Source organism: Lactuca serriola, chromosome 6, assembly GCF_051521515.1.
Source record: "Lactuca serriola cultivar US96UC23 chromosome 6, Lser_US96UC23_V15, whole genome shotgun sequence".
Taxonomy (NCBI): domain Eukaryota; kingdom Viridiplantae; phylum Streptophyta; class Magnoliopsida; order Asterales; family Asteraceae; genus Lactuca; species Lactuca serriola.
Window position 1 is genome coordinate 134,831,258 of NC_136413.1, and position 19,631 is coordinate 134,850,888.

General features: G+C 34.1%; 1 protein-coding gene across 2 annotated transcripts; it reads right to left on the reverse strand.

Moving 5' to 3' along the window:
* Positions 1-1,601: 1,601 nt before the first annotated feature.
* LOC145056896 (P-loop containing nucleoside triphosphate hydrolases superfamily protein) lies at positions 1,602-10,939 on the reverse strand. Of its 2 annotated transcripts, none has more exons than XM_079004621.1 (40): positions 10,710-10,939; positions 10,219-10,308; positions 10,029-10,147; positions 9,765-9,878; positions 9,611-9,692; positions 9,422-9,489; positions 9,264-9,338; positions 9,028-9,173; positions 8,846-8,948; positions 8,362-8,442; positions 8,189-8,257; positions 7,979-8,038; positions 7,725-7,886; positions 7,591-7,647; positions 7,251-7,490; positions 7,101-7,166; positions 6,869-7,018; positions 6,684-6,794; positions 6,520-6,588; positions 6,315-6,446; positions 6,121-6,234; positions 5,868-5,957; positions 5,679-5,747; positions 5,419-5,580; positions 5,223-5,336; positions 5,060-5,107; positions 4,894-4,962; positions 4,625-4,765; positions 4,419-4,532; positions 4,260-4,346; positions 3,966-4,169; positions 3,705-3,872; positions 3,417-3,623; positions 3,190-3,279; positions 2,979-3,119; positions 2,796-2,893; positions 2,632-2,710; positions 2,179-2,274; positions 2,044-2,115; positions 1,602-1,967 (listed from the first exon to the last, which is right to left on the reverse strand). In XM_079004621.1, exons 1-40 carry the CDS (start codon positions 10,831-10,833, stop codon positions 1,758-1,760), a joined length of 4,491 nt encoding a protein of 1,496 aa, XP_078860747.1. In that variant the 5' UTR covers positions 10,834-10,939; the 3' UTR covers positions 1,602-1,757. The 2 variants fall into 2 exon arrangements, with proteins under 2 accessions (XP_078860747.1, XP_078860745.1); XM_079004619.1 differs by having other exon boundaries at positions 2,179-2,277.
* Between the last annotated feature and the right edge of the window lie 8,692 nt (positions 10,940-19,631).

Here is a 19,631-nt window from a genome sequence, read left to right on the forward strand (position 1 = left end):
GTGTATACCTTCAATGTAGGGTATTTCATTTCAATGTTTTTTAAGATTAATAGTTTTTCAAAATTGTGGAAATATGTATAAACAATATGTGAGTATAAATCATGTGTGAAAATGATTCTCAAAATCTTTATCAAAATATTATCAAAAATTATTGCAGGTCATCATGGACTCCATTAATTAATCTAAATCGTGACTTAAAGACAAAAAGTTTTTTGCCAAAAGAAGAAATTGTTATGTCGGCCATAACCCCACTTTCAAGAATTAAATTATTTCTAGAAGACAAAGATTGCTAAAAGGAGAAATTATTTTGAAGGTCATTTATGACAATGGACAGATCATTGAGAAATGAATTCAAGAAATGAAGATCCGGTAAAACAACCGGTTACCATCATCCAACTCAAGACCCTCTATAAATTAAATTAAAGTTTTGTGTTTAAGGCATTCAAAAAATTTCACGCTCTCAAATGTGTAGTTTATGTCTAAAAAAACTCATGATATTTCTATCTACCTCTCGATGTTCAAAGTCTAGATTTTCATATCATCCTTTCTCAAAATGCTTGTATTGATTTTATTCCAAGTCTTATCAAAGAAGATATCATTTAAAGAGTGCCTTATTCAATTCTTGTTATTATACTCTTGAATTCATTTTCTCCTACAAATATTTTGGTTATTTGCTATGATTATTTCATTTTGAATTATTATAACAATTAATTCTACAAAATTTGTGATTTTTGTTAAAATAATTTTTATTTTAAACAATCAAGTTAATCATATTTTTTAAGTCTAATAAGCATATTTCTTCAAACTATTTCCTATTCTGCATATACGTATATGCATAATCATAAATGATTATACATATATGTTTGTTCACAGATTGAGTAATCATATATGATTATGACAGTTGGTGGCAGAAGATGTGGTAGCGGTGGTATAAGTGACGTAGATGGGAGTGGCGAGGTCGAGTGGTGGTAGTGGTAGTAATTGTGGTGGTGGGGATGGTAGCAAAGGAGAAAGAAACGGGTGGAGCTATATAATCATTTATGATTATAACTGGCCCCGTTGCGCCAATATGCCGGAGGGTTTGAGCGAGTAGACGTGAAATATATAGTTGAGATTGAATCTCAAAATCTCTATTTTATTTTGAATCTCAACGGAACACACATATATATATATATATATATATATACACACACACACACACAAAAAAAAAAAAAAAAAAAAAAAAAAAAAAAAAAAAAAAAGCTATTGATTGTAGAAAATAGTCACCAAAATCACCTCATAATATTGACAAATATAGATTTGTGGTACAACAGGTTGATCTTGAATAAAGAAAAGATTAAGTTAATTATTCACCCAAACTCAATGCTATGTCTAGAAAAACCTGGTACAATTTACTAGTTGTAATTTTAATATTATAGTAGACATTAAATAGTCCTGATTATAGATTTTATATTTACAAATTGTAAATTTCGTCTCAATTCCACTCCACATGATGAAATATGAAAATAGATAATAGGTGATATAAAATTATAAATGTTTCCATTTTCTCCATCACATTTCAAGTCTTTTCACAAATAGCATCCATAACCAAAGTAGAACTATTTGCATTATAAAACAGATAAAGACTTTTATTACCCTTCTTCTAAAGCTCTACCTTTAACCATCTAGGAGATGATTATGCAAACACAATAATGATATACCAAACGTGTGGTTTTTTATTTCATTTACAAAAAAATGTATATATATTGTATTGACGATTACTCTTTGAGAAGAAGGTGCTTTTTAAGGTTCATGTTTTCAGTTCTACAACATACCAACTGTTCCTTTAACTTATTTGTAGCCTCTTCAAACTTTTTATTCATGAACTCTTTCTCCTCCATTTCTTCTTTACACCTCACCCTCATTCCATCCAACCTTGTTTGTGCTCCATTTAACCTCATTCTCAACTTCGCTTTCTCTATATTACCCTGTTCAAGTCAAAGTCAACATGATTACTAAACACTCAAAAAAAAATACATTTTTCAAGAGAAAAAAAAAACTTACACTGTGTGTTTTGGCTTCTAAGGTGGATAGCTTCATGGTCAACTCTTCAACTTTAGCTTTCGCATTCAAAAGCTGTTAAAAAAATTAAGTGAAAATTCCAAAAATATCAAACGGCTTTGGTTTTTAATTTTTTACCTTGTCATTACATGTTTCCATGAGCAGTTGTTGTTCTTCAATCTGAGCCACTAACTCTTTTCTTTCTTTTGTGATCTCAACAATTTGATTCAGTAACTTCTGGAGATACACAGAATTGTTGACTATTTGACCATTTGAAATTTTTCTCATTTTGCTGATAAAAATTTTGACCCTTGGTTTTCTTTTTAATTTCTAAATCTTTTACCTTTTTTTTCAAATTTATAAATTTACGAAAATACCCTTACAAGGTATGATTCAGTCAATTCTGTAGATACACAGAACTGTTGACTATTTGACCATCTGAAACTTTTGTTGTTTTTCCAGTAAAAATTTGATCCTTGGTTTTCTTTTCAGTTTCTAAATCTTTTTTTTTTCAGTTTTATGAACTTACAAAAAATACCCTTACAAGGTTATATATCGTAATTAGAAAAATAAAAAAGTATTAAAACTTACATCTTCTGATGTTTTCTTCTGATCATCAAGCAGTATAAGATCATTCTTCAGTCGGTCAATTTCAAGTGATTTCTCCATACTGTATCAGGAACTTAATCATGTCAAAAGACGAAAATGCCCTTGTCCCTAAAACCTGAAGAGCACTAAAGGATATAGGGGCAAACCTGCATGATTTCTCCACTTCCACTTTTTCTTCTGAAACAGCCAGCTTTTCATTGATGATATTGTATGTTTCTCTGCAAGCCTCCAGTTCATTCCTCACCTTAAAGCAAAAAAAATTATAAATTATTAAATCTCTCTTTTATTATATATAGTTTTTGATTTTGATAAATTGTTTTGAATATTACCTCTGACATTTTATCTGTTAACAAAGCAATCTCAGCATTGTATGACTTTGATTTGCTTTCAATGGCTTCAATTGAAGCTTTTTGTGTTGTGGACCATATTGCCCTTTCCTCCTCGATTGCCAGAAGAGCATCAGTAAGTTGCTGCATTCCCGTTATAAAATGTTATAAAGTTGATTAAAAATAAAATAAATACATTTATCAAATTAATTACCATAGCCATTTCTTCCTTTTCCTCCATCAACATACTAATAGAGCTATCTGCATTCTGATTTTTAATTGCTGCTTCTTCCAAGTTTGCCCTCTGAAACAATAATTAAAAAAAAAAATCAATAAGAGAATTTTAAAAAGAAAAATGGATGGAATCACATTCCTAAGGAATGAACGATTCCATTCCTTCCTTGATTCAATCATACCAAACACTAATTTAGAAAAACTCACAAGACTTGAAACCATTTCTTCAAATCTTTCCACTTGTGAGTGTGAATACTCTAATTTATCAGACAATTCTTCAACTTCTTGTACTAAACTTTCAGATCTTATGACTGCTTGTTGACTTTCATCATTAGCAGTTGCTAATTGTTCTTCTAGAGAAACAATAGTTCTCTCCATATCAAATGCAAGCACTTCTAGTTTTCTATACTCTTCCTGAAACAAATAAACAAGAAACATTTTTTATGAGTAATTTTCCTTTTAAGTTTAATCTAATTGAAAACAAATTTTTATCACCTGATCGACATGATTCACAAGTCCTTTCCCTTTTCTTGGTTCAAAAATATTTGAGCTTCTATCAAGAACCGAATCACGCCTTGACTCACGTTTGTTCATATCACGTTCAAGAATCATTTTCTGACTATGCAAACGTTTTATTTCTCTCTCTGCAGATGCTTTTTCACCCTACAAACGGAGGGTAAAATGGTAAATTAGACAAACTATTGGTTTAATCCGTGATTACCACATTAAAGATGAAGAAATAAGTTAAGTTACTACCTCTAGTTTTGTTTTTTCTTGAATGGTGTTTCTTAACTTTGACTCTGTTTCTTTCAGTTTTGCTTTTGTTTTCTCAAGGTCTTTTCTCATACTTTCCTTCTCTTTAGCCAAAACAGAAGTTGATAAATGTCCTATCTCATTTTCTAGTGTTCTGATTTCAGTAATTAATTCGTTTGTTTCTGTTTCATATCGTTCAGAAAGCTCCTGAAAAACACAAATAAATAAACTAAACTTGTCAGTTCAGTGGAAGGGAGAACATTAAGTTTTATTAAAAATGAGAAATCAATGACATACTGTTAAAGCCTGTGATGAATTTTCACCACTTAAACAAGCTTCTTCTAGCCTTTTTTGAAGATCCTCAGATTGATTGCACATAAGAAGCTGCAAATGAGGAATGTCAGAATTGTTAGGAATTGAAGATGATTATAAAAGAAAATTGGATATGGAATATACCTTTTCATGTTCAAGTTCTTCTACTTTGGCTTTCATGCAAGAATGAAGTTTTTCATAGTCACAAAGTAGTGTTTTCATTTGAGTAAAGTCATGGGAAGAGAAAGATCTGACATCCTGTAAAAGTTAGCAAAATTGTAAAACCTCTTAGAGTCTTAGTAGTGTATAAATAATAAATATATAGGTATAATGAAGTTGAAATTACTCACATCAATAAGGGTGTTACAACTTTGTAAATGTTCATCCATCATTGAAGTGATGGAGTCAACAAGGGTTTTTGACTGTTGAATGTCAAATGTAATTTCTTCAATGTTTGTTGATAGCTTTGTCAATGCTTCAGAGTCCTCATCCTATATGGCATTGTGTGAGTCCTTTGTGTGTTAAGAGTAATTATGAAACTAATATTCATTCTCAAATCTCAAGTAAGAATTATTTATGAAAATAGGAAGATGCATGCATTAAGTGTTGTAGTGAATACCATTGATAAAGTAAGTTGTTGATGAGCCAATTTTGTGTCCTCCTGTGAAGCCAAGAGCTCCATGTATACCTACAAGAAACCGAATTATATGATTAAAGCAAGAATACAAACATATAAAAAACACACACACACATCTTCACTATATAAAAGAAAAGAAAAACAAAACCTCTTCATGCTTATTGCTGGCATACTTATCTGAATCCAAATTTTCCATCTGCATTACAATGTGAAGAAAAATTAGTGAGTAGTTTTAGAAGATTCAAAAAGGATTTCAGTGTTGTTGATTTATCTTTAGATTGGTGTTGATATGGAAGCAAAATGGAACATACCTTTTCATGCTCAAGTTCAGCTATTTTCAGTTTCATGCAAGAATGAAGTTTTTCATAGTCACCAAGTAGTCTTTTTATTTGAGTAATGTCATGGGAAGAGAAAGATCCAATATCCTGCAAAATGTAAAGCAAAACTATAACTCCTTGAAGTATTAGCATATAACTTTAAAGGATTAATAAATTTGAAATTACTCACAGATATAAGGTCTGATAGGGCACTACAACTTTGCAAATGTTCATCCATCATTGAAGTGATAGAGATAGAGATAGACTCAACAAGAGGTTTTGAATGTTGAATTTCAAATGTAATTTCTTGGATGTTTGTTGATATCTTTGCCAATGCTTCAGAGTCCTCATCCTACATGGCATTGTATGAGACTCATGTATAGAGTAATTGGAAAAAAATTCATTCGATCAGGCTAAGTTTAATACTTTAAAATTCAGTTTAGTAGATACCATTAAAGAAGTAAGTTGTTGATGAGCATAATTGGCATCCTCCTTTGCAGCTAAGAGCTCCATATATAGCTACAAGATACCATATAAACTCTGATTAAAGAAAAAAAATACCAACTTATATAAAAAAAGAAAAAGTAAACCATCTACACCAGATAAAGAAAAGAAGACAATATGCTCATGAAGTCAAACCTCTTCATACTTATCTTTCTGTTTTTCTAATTCAACAACAGAATCCAAATTCTGCAAACTTGAAGCCTTCTCCATCTCCAACACTGAAATCTGCATTACAACGTGAAGAGAGAGAAGAAATTACATTTAAACAATCCTTGTTTCGATTGCAAGTGTTTAATGTTTTAGCTATATTTCTCTATTTTAGATTGTAACTATCGATATTGTCATTTTGACAACATGTGAGGAAATAAGGAAGCAAAATGGAACATACCTTTTCACATTCAAGTTCATCTACTTTAGCTTTCATGCAAGAATGGACTTTTTCATAGTCACCAAGTAGTCTTTTTATTTGAGCAAAGTCATGAGAAGAGAAAGACCTGACCTCCTGCAAAAGTAAGCAAAAAGTGTAAGTAATCACATAGTAGCTTATAATTTTAAAGGCTTAATGAACTTGGAATTACTCACAGCAATAAGGTCTGATAGAGCACTATGATTTTGAAAATGTTCAGACTCAAAAAGGGCTTTTGACTGTTGAATCTCAAATGTGATTTCTTGAATGTTTGTTGATAACTTTGCCAATGCTTCAGAGTCTTCATCCTATATAGCATTGCATGAGTATCATATGTTGAGAGTTATTGTAAATTAGTATTCAAAATTTCTCCACTAATACCATTGAAGAGGTGAGTTGTTGATGAGCCAAATGGGCTTCCTCCTGTGCAACCAAAAGCTCTTTGTATAGCTACAAGATACCAAATGAATTGATTAAAGCAAGAATAGCAAAATATATAACAAAAAGAAAAAAAGCAAACCATCATAAGGTCATGAAGTCAAAACCTTTTCATACTTATCAATTGCATCCTTATCTTTTTCTGTTTCCAAATCTACAACAGGATCCAAATTCTCCAAACTTGAAGCCTTCTCCTTCTCCATCTCCAACACTGAGATCTGCATTACAAAATGAAGAAGTGGTTCATCAAAACTCATCTAAAAAGGGTGAAAGATAAAGGACAAAGACAAACCTTTTCCTGAAGTTGTTTAATAACAAGAATCGCCTCTATTTCCATTGAACTTTTATCAGTATCGGATGTGTATTTAATCTTATGTTCATTATCTAAAGCATCCGCAAGTCTTCTTGTTAAGTAGTCTATTTGTATTTCATTCGTTGTTCTCTTCAACATAAAAAATAGCAACAATATGAGAACAAAACATACTAAGATTATACATAAAAAGAGAAGCAAAAAGGATAACAACCTCAGCTTCAAATTCCATTAACAACTTTTCATATTCTGCTTTCACTTCTGTTAATTCCACACTTTCCTGAAAGCAAATCTTGCATTGTGTAAGAATTGTGAAACCCTTATAAGTTGTGGGATACCAATAACTTTCACAATAAAAACTAACCATGGGTAAGCTTTTTTTCCTGTTAGATGCTTTTTTTCTGCTTGTGACATGCATCAGTGATCTTTGATCTGGAAGACCAAAGTCACAAAAAGACACACTTTTACGATCTCTCTCCTGATTGCATGCATTTGAGGTGTTATCATTTACTAGTTCTTCAAAAGGTAGAAGTGGCCCTCTTTCACGTTCACTTCTAACAACAGGTTTCATTGCAGAAGCTTGTGTTGGGATAGTGGAAGGTAACTGAAGAATATTGCATAATATGACATACAATTAAAGCATACTCTTATAGCATATAAAAGGAAACATCTGGTAGAAATAGAATATATATATATACAGATACCTCATTCATCATCTTTTTTGGAAGTTTCCCTGGACACCAAGTATCACGCCTCTTTTCCTTTTTGGGAAAAGTTTGGAGCAAACGTGTTATTAGAATCAAAAAAAAGGGAAAAACAGAAAGTTTTGAAATCAAACCTTCTTGTGATAATAAGGAACTTCATCTCTACTTGAACTTATAACCATAGAACTCAAGTTCTGGATCTTCTTTGCTTGCACTTGCAGCATCTTATCTCTTTCAGCTTGAGCTTTCTTTTCCTCTTCTAACTCCAGAGCTATTCGCTCCCTCTCCAATTCACTCTACATTACATTGTTATTAATTTATTATATACTTATGTATGTATATGTATGTGTATGTGTATGAATTTATGTAAAGGTAAAGCTCTATCCACCTGCAACAATGTATTCCGCAAGTTGAGAATCTCATCTCCCAAGTGCTCTGAATGAGAACCCTACAAGATTGTATAAAAAACAGAAAAAAAAACAGAAAAAGATTATGCCAATAATGAATAGTGATCAGTACTTTAAAGGGAGGGTGTCTGGTGTCATACTAAATGGCTAAAGTAACAGTTTTTCATGAGCATGGATGTCAAATGGCAAACCTGTAATTTTGCTCGAAGCTCTTCGATTTCTTTCTTTTGGCGCTTTAGTAAAGCAGCATCTGTCAAAATCTACCAAATAGCAAGGAATATAGAATGAAATCAAGAGCATAGGGACTTAAAGAAAAGAGTAATATACTAATATGAGATTATGTCATTTTGTGTTGAGAAATAACCTCATTCACATGAACACAGTTAGTGACACGTAAAGCTCGGCTTGCAAACTGAAGGCTGCTTTTAGTCTCATCAGCATGAATCTGCCATTAAACAAATGTATTTGAAACTTGAGAAAAAGATATAAAGATATCAATGTTTGTGACACCTAACTTGACATGAAACAACACTCTTACAATCAGAACTAGTTATGAATTATGATCTGCTTACATGCTAGATAGAAACCTTAATGGAATACTTTAGTGTGAAAATAAATGTCACTGAAATATCTTGAAACTTAAAGTAATCACTTTGAAATACAGTAGTACAATACCAATCAAAAAAATGGACTATTAACAAGTTTCAGAACCTCATCTAGTAAGTTTACTCTTACCCTTTAATAATCTTATCCATAAAAACTCAAAATAACTAGAAGTTTTATTTAGTTATACTATAAAAATTAAATCTTCCAACACTATTTGTATAAACTTAAGCTATAAGGTTCACCTGTGCCAAGGTAATGTTACATATGATGGCTGTATTTGCATTCCCACCAAGTGCAGGCTGTAAAATACGTGTGAGTTTGCTGTCTCGATAGGGAACATGACCCCTGTATTAAACAATACAATATAATTTATAAGAATAGTTTTAGGAATTACTAAATTACCCTCAGGGACATCTGAACCTACCCTTGACTCTCAGCACCTTCACTTAGCTTTTTAATAACAGTTCCAAGAGTCATCAAGCTTTTGTTGATGTGGGACCCTTCTTTCAAGCGAACACCTTCTGCACCAGTCTTTGCAGCTCTTTCTGAACCCGCAAGGTCTACCAAATTCTTAGATGACAAATAAAGAAAATTTTAAAATAAATAAATAAGGAAAATAAACATATTAAAGAAATAAATAAAATGGTTACAAAAGAATACCAAAACAGATACACGAACAGCATCACATGAGCTCTCTGATAATTCGTCTTCAACTTTATCCCTGCTCTCAATAATCTATAAAGGTAGAGACCTTTTTTAATGAACTTGAAAAAGGTTTAAGTAGAAAAAAGTTTAAGAGGAATATGAGAATATTATACCATGCGGAAAATTGTATGAGACCTACTGCTGTGTAAATTCATATTTGTCTCCCCAATATGACGATGAGCTATGAATTATGATTACAAATAACCAAGTAGAAAATTAGATCTTTAAAACTATAAAGAAAAATAAAAACAGTAGGAGTAGATAAAATGTGAATACATGAGTAGAAACTAGAAAGTAATTACCTTCACCAAAATCCATAAATTCAAGCACTTGTTTTGGGCTAGTAACAATTTCTTCTTTTAAGCCAGCAACAAATATGCCACGCTACTTGTGAAAATCTAATTAGAAAAAACAAGCATATACCAAAAAGAGGGCAAAAAAGACATTTAACTTTACCTCAATGCTTTCATGGATTTGCAGCCTTCGGTGTTCTGGTGCCAACAAATCATTGATTTCCTCATTGTAGATCTCCATGTAGGACATCCTTAAAAGAAACTCACGATCCGTTTCCTTCAAAAAAAACATTAAGCAGTCATCATTGTATCAGTTTGGATGTCATTTCATGATCTTGAAACTTCTTTTCCATAATAAGAGGGAAAAAAGGGAACCTTTATGTTTCACATGGTTGATAATAGAAAGTTGCAAAAGAGGTAAAGCTACCTGTTGTATCTTGTCAAATAGATCATGTACTGCTAAAGGGATGACTCCTGGTTCAACACTAGACCCACGCATTGTATGTGTTTTGCCACTGTTTGTTTGTCCATATGCAAAAACAGTGCCTAAAGAGAAGGTAATAAGACAGATAAGTTGGAAGGTCGCATTGATAAATCACCAGATATTACAAGATTACCATTGAATCCACCAATAGCTGCTGAAACAATAGCTTTAGTTCTTGACTCATAAACATCCACAGTTCTACAGTCCTCGCTAAAAATCCGGTCTGTGTAATTCACCAAAAAAGCAAAGTGTTAGAAATTAAACTTAACATTGATCTTCGAACTGAAATAGCTCTGTAAATATTCAAGGGAAGTCCATGTATACTCGAATTCAACTCGTGTGTACTCAAAGTTCAACGCAATCGAGCTCAAATCGTCTGATTTAGACTCGGATAACTTACATCCCTACTTTTGACATCTATAGTCGTAATTAATTTTCGCACTTGTTCGGGAAGTACATGGACTAGTTCTAAATTGAAATTGTTAGTTGATTCCAAACTTCGTGAAGGAAAATCATAATGATATTAAAATTCACATTGATACTGGAACCGGAGGAATAACTCAGCCAAAGAACGCACACCGCCTCATCAGTCAAAATCGTGCGGCTTTAGAAACGAAAACTTACCGAATTCAAACTTGGTGGTAGGGTTTGCGAACAAGATCGAGTTGCCGGAGATTCTCCAAGGACTGCTCTTGGCATCTTCCGACGACAGCGGTCTTGCTCTCACTGCGACGTTGATTCTCTCCATGGTTGCTCGGATTGGAGTAGGTGGAGAGAGGGTTTGCTTGAACTTGGTAGATATTTCGAAGAGCAATGGCTGCAGAATCCCCTTTCCCGCCTTCTGCAATCACTGGTCAAATCCTCATATTTTGGCGATTTGAAACTAGTTTTTCCAATTTAAGTTGAAGTATTGGTCCCTGTTATTTACATGCATATGCACTTATAGTCCAAGTTTGAATCTTTGACACATATCATCCTGTGTTTCCAAAAAGTTGAAGCGGTGATCCGTGAGACTAAGGCCCTGTTTGATATGCGTCTGATCGAGTCGGGTTAGACGTTTTTTTTTACTCGGTCAGCAAAAAGTGTTTGTTCATCCAAACTTTGGGCGTCTAACTCGCTAAGAACGATCTGATTCGGTCCGCTAGAAAAAGAAATTGATTGGAAAAATAAAAGCAGTTTACCCTTGCCCCTTAACGCATGTTCGCTATCCTCTTCAACCGATTGATCGGTTCCTTCCAACACCAACGGTCGTCTTCTTCTTTAATCGATTGTATGGATTGGATTCATAAAATTGATTTTCATGAAATTGAGGTAAAGCGCAGGGCTTTTGAAGACGCAACTTCTGAAACCGGTGACCGCTTCGATTTCCAAAACAACATCTTTTTCCCAGGTTTCTGTTCATGGGTTAATGTTTTCTTTAATTATTTGTTGTATAATTGTTTAATTTTTGTTGGATGTAGTTGATTGAGTCGTTGATTGTTAGAAAGAACTTAACGGAGGCAGACTCTCTTGATTTTCTATTGCAAGATGCCAATGAATCGCTGATAAGTGCTTTTCTTGTTCTTTTGAGAGCCAAGGGTGAAACTTATGAAGAAGTAAGTTCAAAATCTTGTTCCCCAATTCAATATAATTTGTTGACTTTTATGGCCAAATCTTCCTTTCTGTATCATCGAAAGTTTGTGATATTATGACTTTAGCAATAAAATGGGTTATACATTTATGTTTTTTTTAAGATTAAAGCTTTGTTTTTGTTAAAGTTGTTTGGTAATTTAACCCAGTACTCTTCATAGCTCTTGATTTTCGTCTTCTTTGAAAAAGGTCTTATTTTACCATAAAAGGTCAACATATTCTCAATGTGTGTATTTGACAAAAACATAAATTAAGATGTAGATGATATTTGTTGTCCATTTGTGTATTTGGACCGCAGTTTTAAATCAATGTGTATTCTATACATCATCAGTTTAACAAAAACATAAATAAATAAAAAAACATAAATTAAAATTGTCATTGAGCTTGTTTTTGGGTGGTTTGAGATGTTTAAAGAGAGTATGATTCACTTAATGGTATTCAAGATTTTTTACCATGGTATGATATAAACTTCCATAGCAGATGAACTTTGAAATGACCAATTTTCATAAACTTTGATTGATTCCCCTCTTGTAATCATGATTACACAGGTAGTGGGATTAGCTGGATCCACGTTTAAACACCGTAAAAAGGTAGAAGGGGTATTTTGGGTACAAAAATATTATATGTTTTTTATTCTAAATGTTGAATCAAATTTGTGCTTTGAAATGTATGTTTTTATAACTCTTCAGCAACTTCTTCCATCACTGTGTAGAGTAGCAGGGTAAAAGAGTCGTTTTTCATCAGTAAGCACATTTAGTTAGATGTACAATCAAACAACATAATTTCTTACCTAGTCAGGATTTCTTACCCAGACAGATCTTTCCCATTCAACACTTTCTCAATCAACAACTATCAAACGGGACCTAACTCCGTTGAAATGCTTTGTTACATGTGCTCCTCACATGAAGATAAAATTATTTTTTTCACTTGTGTCCTCTTCTTTTGTCGTCTATTTATAATTTAAACTCACTTCCTTAGTTGCTTCTTCTTCTCTAATTTTACGAACATCAAGCACATGATAATGAAACCCAAGAAAATGATGATTTGTGGGTGTGGTAGCAAAGCGGTAATTGTCACATCGTGGACCAATCTCATCCTATGTCATATCTTTTGGTGTTGATCTCGATTGTATTCAATTGTGGTTTATCAGATGATTTGATCCCCTAATGTACCCTAGGGCATGTGTTGTTATTTCAGGACTACTAAGGCATATAAGTTGGAAAAGTCCCGTCAATATGCCAAGAAATACAAGTTCATGTTCTTTGCTTCCCGTGTTTTTTTTCATCTTTGTCTTTTTCTTTCAGTTATAACGTAATAACCAATTTTATTCTTAACGTCATATTCAATATAGTTTTGGAGAAATAGCATTCTTAAAGAACACTACAATATATTATCAAGAATAACAATTTGTATGAAAAAAAAAATCATTCTGATTCATTGACATATTATCTTAAGAATCATGTAACAAGTATTACAAATGAGGATATCATTCTTCTAAGAATAATTATTGAAAATCATGTAATAAATATTATAAATAAGAATGGATAATAATGAAATTTTGTCATAATAACATTATGTTAGAATGTGTGACAACCCGTAATTTCTATCTTGCAAAAGTCAAACTTATCAATCAAAGGTCAAACTTATTTCTTTTTATTTGTAACATCCCAAAATTCAAGGCCAAAAATTTCGTTTTTAGATGAATTATAACATAAAAACCATCGGTATAAAAACATTCATAATGATATCTCATGTCACAACCAATATGTCAATAATCCAAAACATGCCACCATAAAAACCATTTTGTCAAAAGTAAAATAAATCAGAGTACATTCTCAAGAATCTCATAATGTGGAAATCCAACGTGTGTGTATGATGTGCAGCTACCGCGCCAGCTACTTCCCCTTCACTGAAGAGGTACTTGAAACAAAACTGAAAACTATAAGCACGAAGCTTAGTGAGTACCCCCATCGTACCACATACCATATAATCACATAACATGCATATACTGTCAGGCATATCTGGGTACCCGACCTACCCCTTCGGTCCTCTCGACCAGATACTGCCTAGCATATTTGGGTGTTGGCCTCCCCTTTGGTCCTCTCGAGCGGATACTGCCTAGCATATATGGGTGTTGGCCTCCCCTTCGGTCCTCTCGACCAGATACTGCCTAGCATATCTGGGTGTTGGCCTCCCCTTCGGTCCTTTCGACCGGATACTGGGGACTATTTCACCCCTCTCCTACTACCACATAACACGTAACACATAATCGTATTCTATCTAGCATGACTGGGTATGACTACCCCCCTTTAGCCCTATCGACCATAAATCTTGGGGACGGTCTCCCCTATTGCTACTAGCACATAACATCATATCATACTAGCACATAACATATCAGGTAGTAGCAAACCTAGATGAATATCACAAAGACAATCATCTAATATACGACTCCTACTGGTGGGCTGGCATTGGTGCCTTAGACCCACTGCTACTGGAAGGTAACTCACCTCGTAAGGTTGACTGCTGAAAAGATGATCGAAAGATGTCTGACTGCTGCTCCGGTGATCCTCCGGCTATAAATCCATAAAACACTTAATCAGACACTGATAACTACTCTTAGGGTAAAATGATTATTTTACCCCTGAACAAGTCAAAGTTAAAGTCAAATTTCAGTTGACCTGACTCGCCAAGTTGGGCCGCCAACTCGTCGAGTCCCTATCCTTTCATATGACCTTCTTCACGCTTCTACTCGTCGTGTTTAGCAACGACTCGACGAATCCTCCTTCTAAAATAACCTCGAATGAACCTTCATCCGACTCGCCGAGCTGTATGAACAACTCGTCGAGTTCATCCCCATCCTATGAACTAGTCTTGACCTTGACTCGCCGAGTTGTACGAACAACTCGTCGAGTTCATCTTCAATGGGTGGGAGATTGCCTTGGACTCGTCGAGTCTGCTCATGCACTCGTCGAGTCCTATGAACTCTAGGTCTATGGCTAAGTTCAATATGTTGGGCCACTCCCTTGGACCCTCTAAAACCCTTCTAACACTTAACTGGGTCCCCTCGACCCTTAACAGATTTGGGGACATTAAGCCTTGGACTCGCCGAGTCGGGGTCATCCAACACTCATTTCTCGATTACTGGTGTACAACACTTGACCAAATGATAGATCTAGGCTCCTAAGATCGATCTAGCACGTAAAGTTACGAACTTTACGTACATGCATGGGACTATGAGCTAAAAAGACCCTAAAAGAAGCTCTTAAGTTGCATGGGGATTTCCATGAGTGCAAAGGCAGTCCCTTTATGCCTTCTAACTTCTTAAGGAGCCTGTACCTTAAGCCTCAACCCCCAACCATGCTTGCAACCATGGTTGGTCACAAAGAATGGCTTATAAAAGCCCTAAATCTCCCCAAAAAGAGATCTAATGCAAGAAGGAGCAAGGTGTCGACTTTATACCTTCCAAGGACTGTAGATGATGCACAAGCTTGACTCTTTCTGGTCTCCTCTTGATTCCTCACCTTTTCCTTCGTTCTTGCCACCACAAACCACTAAGAATCACCAAAAAGTGTTGGATTAGTGTCTAAGTCCATAACTATTTTGGTATGTACTTGACCCGATGGTGCATGGTCCTTTTGGTTTGCCTTCACCAAAGCAACTTGATTGGAGAAATAAATAAAGAGAGAGGTTATTATGATTTATTAATATGTTATAAGAATAATATATTAAAGGATAAATCATATTTGTTTAATTAATATTGGTCAATAATTAATTAAGAATTAATTTTGTGATCAAGTGTAATTAATTAAACTAGAGGGGCTGAATTGTAATTATGTGATAGTTACAAAATAGGGCAATGGTTATCCTTGTTAAACGATGGACGAATTCAAGGATAAGGATATCCTTAAAATCGTCCAAGGTCCAAAAGATAGGGATTTTCAAGGCTTATCTTATGGTTGCTTGATGGGCAAGTAACTAGATAAGGATAAGGACTGAAACCCTAATCCTAACCCTATATAAAGACCCCAAGGCTCATGAATTCGTCTAAGCCTTCCTAAGAGGTCCTAGAAACGAATTCAACACCTCCCCTCTCTCCTTATACCTTCTCCACTTGCTTATGGTGTTTGTAAGCCATTAGAGGAGTGACACTTGTGACTCTAAGCCTTCCAAAGCCAATTCAAGGAGGAATTGGGATTGTTGTTGCTACATAACAATCAAGGTAATATCATAAACCTAATTATATGTTAATATTGATTTCCATATGCTAGAATTAGGGTTTATAGTCTTGGATTCAAAGCATGTACAATAGAGAAACCTAGATCCAAGCATTAGGGTTTGTATGAGCACATAGGATGTCTTATGACCAAAACCCATCAAAAAGCCCTTAGATCTTTCATAGCACAGTTAGGGTTCGAAATGGAGTATTATAGGAGCATAAAGGGGCGATGGAGGCCGTATAAGGCACTACTAGAAAAACAGCCTTTTACGACGCTCATTGCGCGTCGTAAAAGGCTCAGACGACGCGCAAATGCGTGTCAAGGAAGGCCCTGTCATAAAGAGAGACGACGCTCATTTACGACGCGCAATTACGACGCGCGTTTACGACATGCAATGCGTATCAAGGAAGCCCTATCATAAAGGAAGATGACACGCATTCGCGTGTCGTAACCTTACGACGCGCGTGTTAATGACACACAATGCGTATCAAGAAAGCCCCTGTCATAAATGAAGATGACACACATTTTTGCATATCATAAATTTAAATGTTTAAAAAAAATAAATTTATATATTTATTAATTTTTAAATTAAATTTGCATTTAATTTCTCATAATAGAAATAAAATACCATATACAAAAAATACAATCCATTGCATAATATAAAATAAAATTTCATACTCAAAAAATAAAATAAATTGCACAAATTGTAATGTCATACAAAGAATCATTCAAATGTTAAACAAAAATAATACATTGCTAACATGGGTTATACATTCCTATACAACTAACAAATAATCATACAACTATGTTTCTTACTGGAAAGGAATGTCAAACATGATTACAAGTCTCCCTTAATCTTGATTACTCACCTGCTTAAGTAGAATGTTGTTGTTGAGAAGGTTACCTAGCAACAGAGAAAAACACAACACCTCTCCCACAATCACAACATCATTTACAGAGAAAGGGTTGTCAATTACTTTCATTAAGACTTTCATTCAATCACAAAAATATTAAATAAAAGGGTGAAACAGTAACTTACTTTTGATAAGTTGATCTCCCTTAGAGCAAACACAGCTAAAGCATTGAACAAGACCCTATTTCCCTCTTCTTTTAAAGTTTCCAGAATGTTTAGAATGCTCTCCTTACCCTGTTATTTCAAGTGTCAGGGGAAAAAAAGTCCTCACTTTTGGTTCCCTATCAGATGCAGCATCAAGAACAGAGAACATGATCTCACCAAACATAATCAATAATCAGATTGAATTATATATTATGAGTAAGTAATAAAGTACATGTAACACAATAAAGTATTATTAAGGAACTTATGATTTCAAATATTATTTTTTACACTCAAATGCCAAAATATTTTATGTTATTCTTCTACAAGTTGAGAACCAACTCATACATGAAAGATAATAGTCTATCTGGCAGCTTTTGATGACATGGCAAATGAAATTTCTCAGAGATAGAATAATACCTGTACTATTAAAATGATGGTAACCACAACAGGTGGTCCAATAACTACAGCCAAAAACATGCCTTTAATCATGTCTGGAAAGAAAAGAAAGATTGTTTGCTGCAATCATAAATCCCATGTGTTACAAACTTATATCCAAATTTAAATTAAATAAAAAGAGAAAACTGTAAAAACAAATTATATCCAAGGTAATACACCATACAACAAAATAGCAGAGTCCATCAGTATTGTTACAAACCCATGAAGGAAGTGGAAGTTACTGGAAAAAAAACATATGATTTGAGGCCTGTTCTCCATTCTTCCTAATAAGATAAATTGAGAAGCGTTTTTCAAAAAAACACCATTTTCTTAATTATTAGAACACATTAGGAAAGCTTTATACTCTTTGATTTAAGAAGCTAAGTAAACTATAAGAAATCCACCACAAAAAGAAACTATAAGAAATCCACAACAAAAAGATTTGAAACTTACCTATCCAGTAAGAAGAGGGGTATCAGCAACAAGCTTGAAAGCAACAGGCCTTGCAGTACGCACAGGCCAAGCTTGCAAATAAAAGGTGCATCAAGTATAAAAGAGAACATGGAAACTGATATTAAAAATAAGAACTTTGATCATTAGAAAAAAAATAGAGAGGGAAGAAATGGAATGGAATGACTCATTCCATTCCATTCCATTCTATATTCCAACCTTTACCTTGTTTTCTTATCATTATCAGTTGTATCCGCACCTCTTTCATTTACTGCAAGATTTATAAATGAAGAATGGGACGTCATACCATGACCTCATGCCTTCGTCTAGTTTTATAACTCTTTGGAAAATTGTTATCTCAGAGGGTATATGGTTTGCTAATGTGTTCCCCACATGGACACGAAATCCAACCATTACTATGTTTGGATTCGAATTGGAAACTGTTACCTGGAATGGGAAAACACAAGGTATCAATCATGAATCAATACAAATAATTCAGGGACTGTTTCTTTTTTCTTTTATTTTCCCATCAAGTCTTGTATGGTAAAGTGGGTGAATGGTTAGCAACTATAAAACAGCCCCTAAGACCAAATGACCATTTTACCCTTACATCCCAACAAACAGATTTCATAATCATCATCAATTTTAACATGAGAGAAGTTGGTGGAAAAAATATTAAGGGCAAGTAGGGGAAGGGTTGGTGTTTTGATACACTAAGCTGTCCAGATTAAGTGGTTAACCAAGAAAGCCCATCAAGTCAAACAAAAAAAGTAAAACATAAATAGCATTGTAACAAAGCATACCTTGAACCCTGTAGGTGTAAGACTTTCAAGAAATCCTTCTTCTGTGGACCAAATCCAGGTCAAGGAATTTCTTTTGTAAATCTGGATTGAAATTAGGGCATGTGTCTCCAGAAAAAAGATCAACAAAGAAAGTAAGGACCTTCACATTAACTGATTCAGAGTTGCAATTATCCAATGCATCGAAAAAGACCAAAATATCCCCACACTGAGAGCCAAACCTGTCATCAAGTTCTTTTGAAAGATCTCCATCAGACATGAAAAACTTTAGCAATTGTGCCCTTGAAGGATCCTTTATGATGTTGTCTATGATATCAACAACTTTGGAGACTCCACATTCGTTAACAGAGCTATCAACACTTTCTCTTCTCTATCTTTCTGCTCCTTTTTTCTTTTCTTTCCCATTTTTTGTTCAGTCTTGTCGCGCACACACAAACACCATCTAGGAAGTAGGACGACGTTAGCTCAATGGTAAATTAATTAATATCTGTATATATATATATATATATATATGTGTCTAACAGTGTAAGTGTCTAAAGAAAATGACAAATTATCTTATGTTTCAGATGGTGATGCTTACTGTGTATGCGTTCTTATAGGGGAGATTATATCTCTGTTTAAGTGGATTAGAAAAAGCGATTATGAAATCAGCAAAGATGCAAGGAGATAAAGCTTTGAAAGCAGCCATGGCTTCTCAATCTGTAGTTCAACTTGGTATTTTAATGGCGTTACCGATGATTATGGAGATCGGACTCGAAAGAGGCTTCAGAACTGCACTCGGTGACCTAATAATCATGAACCTCCAGGTCTCCGCTGTCTTCTTCTCCTTCTCTCTTGGCACCACCTCCGATCCACCGGTACAGTCGGTCGTCTGACGGAAATCCTCCTTTCTCTCCGATTCTTCATTTACCAATACGGTATCGTTTACCACCTCAAAGTCGTCCAAAACGATAAATCA

What these genes read in the sequence shown, in the direction of transcription:
- LOC145056896 (XM_079004619.1), bottom strand. Translation starts at nt 10,833, where the DNA reads ATGGAGAGAATCAACGTCGCAGTGAGAGCAAGACCGCTGTCGTCGGAA. An exon ending in TTAAACAACTTCAGGAAAAG is followed by an intron (nt 6,795 to 6,868) that starts GTTTGTCTTTGT and finishes TTTGTAATGCAG; the next exon opens with ATCTCAGTGTTGGAGATGGA. An exon ending in AAGAAATGGTTTCAAGTCTT is followed by an intron (nt 3,280 to 3,416) that starts GTGAGTTTTTCT and finishes TTATTGTTTCAG; the next exon opens with AGGGCAAACTTGGAAGAAGC.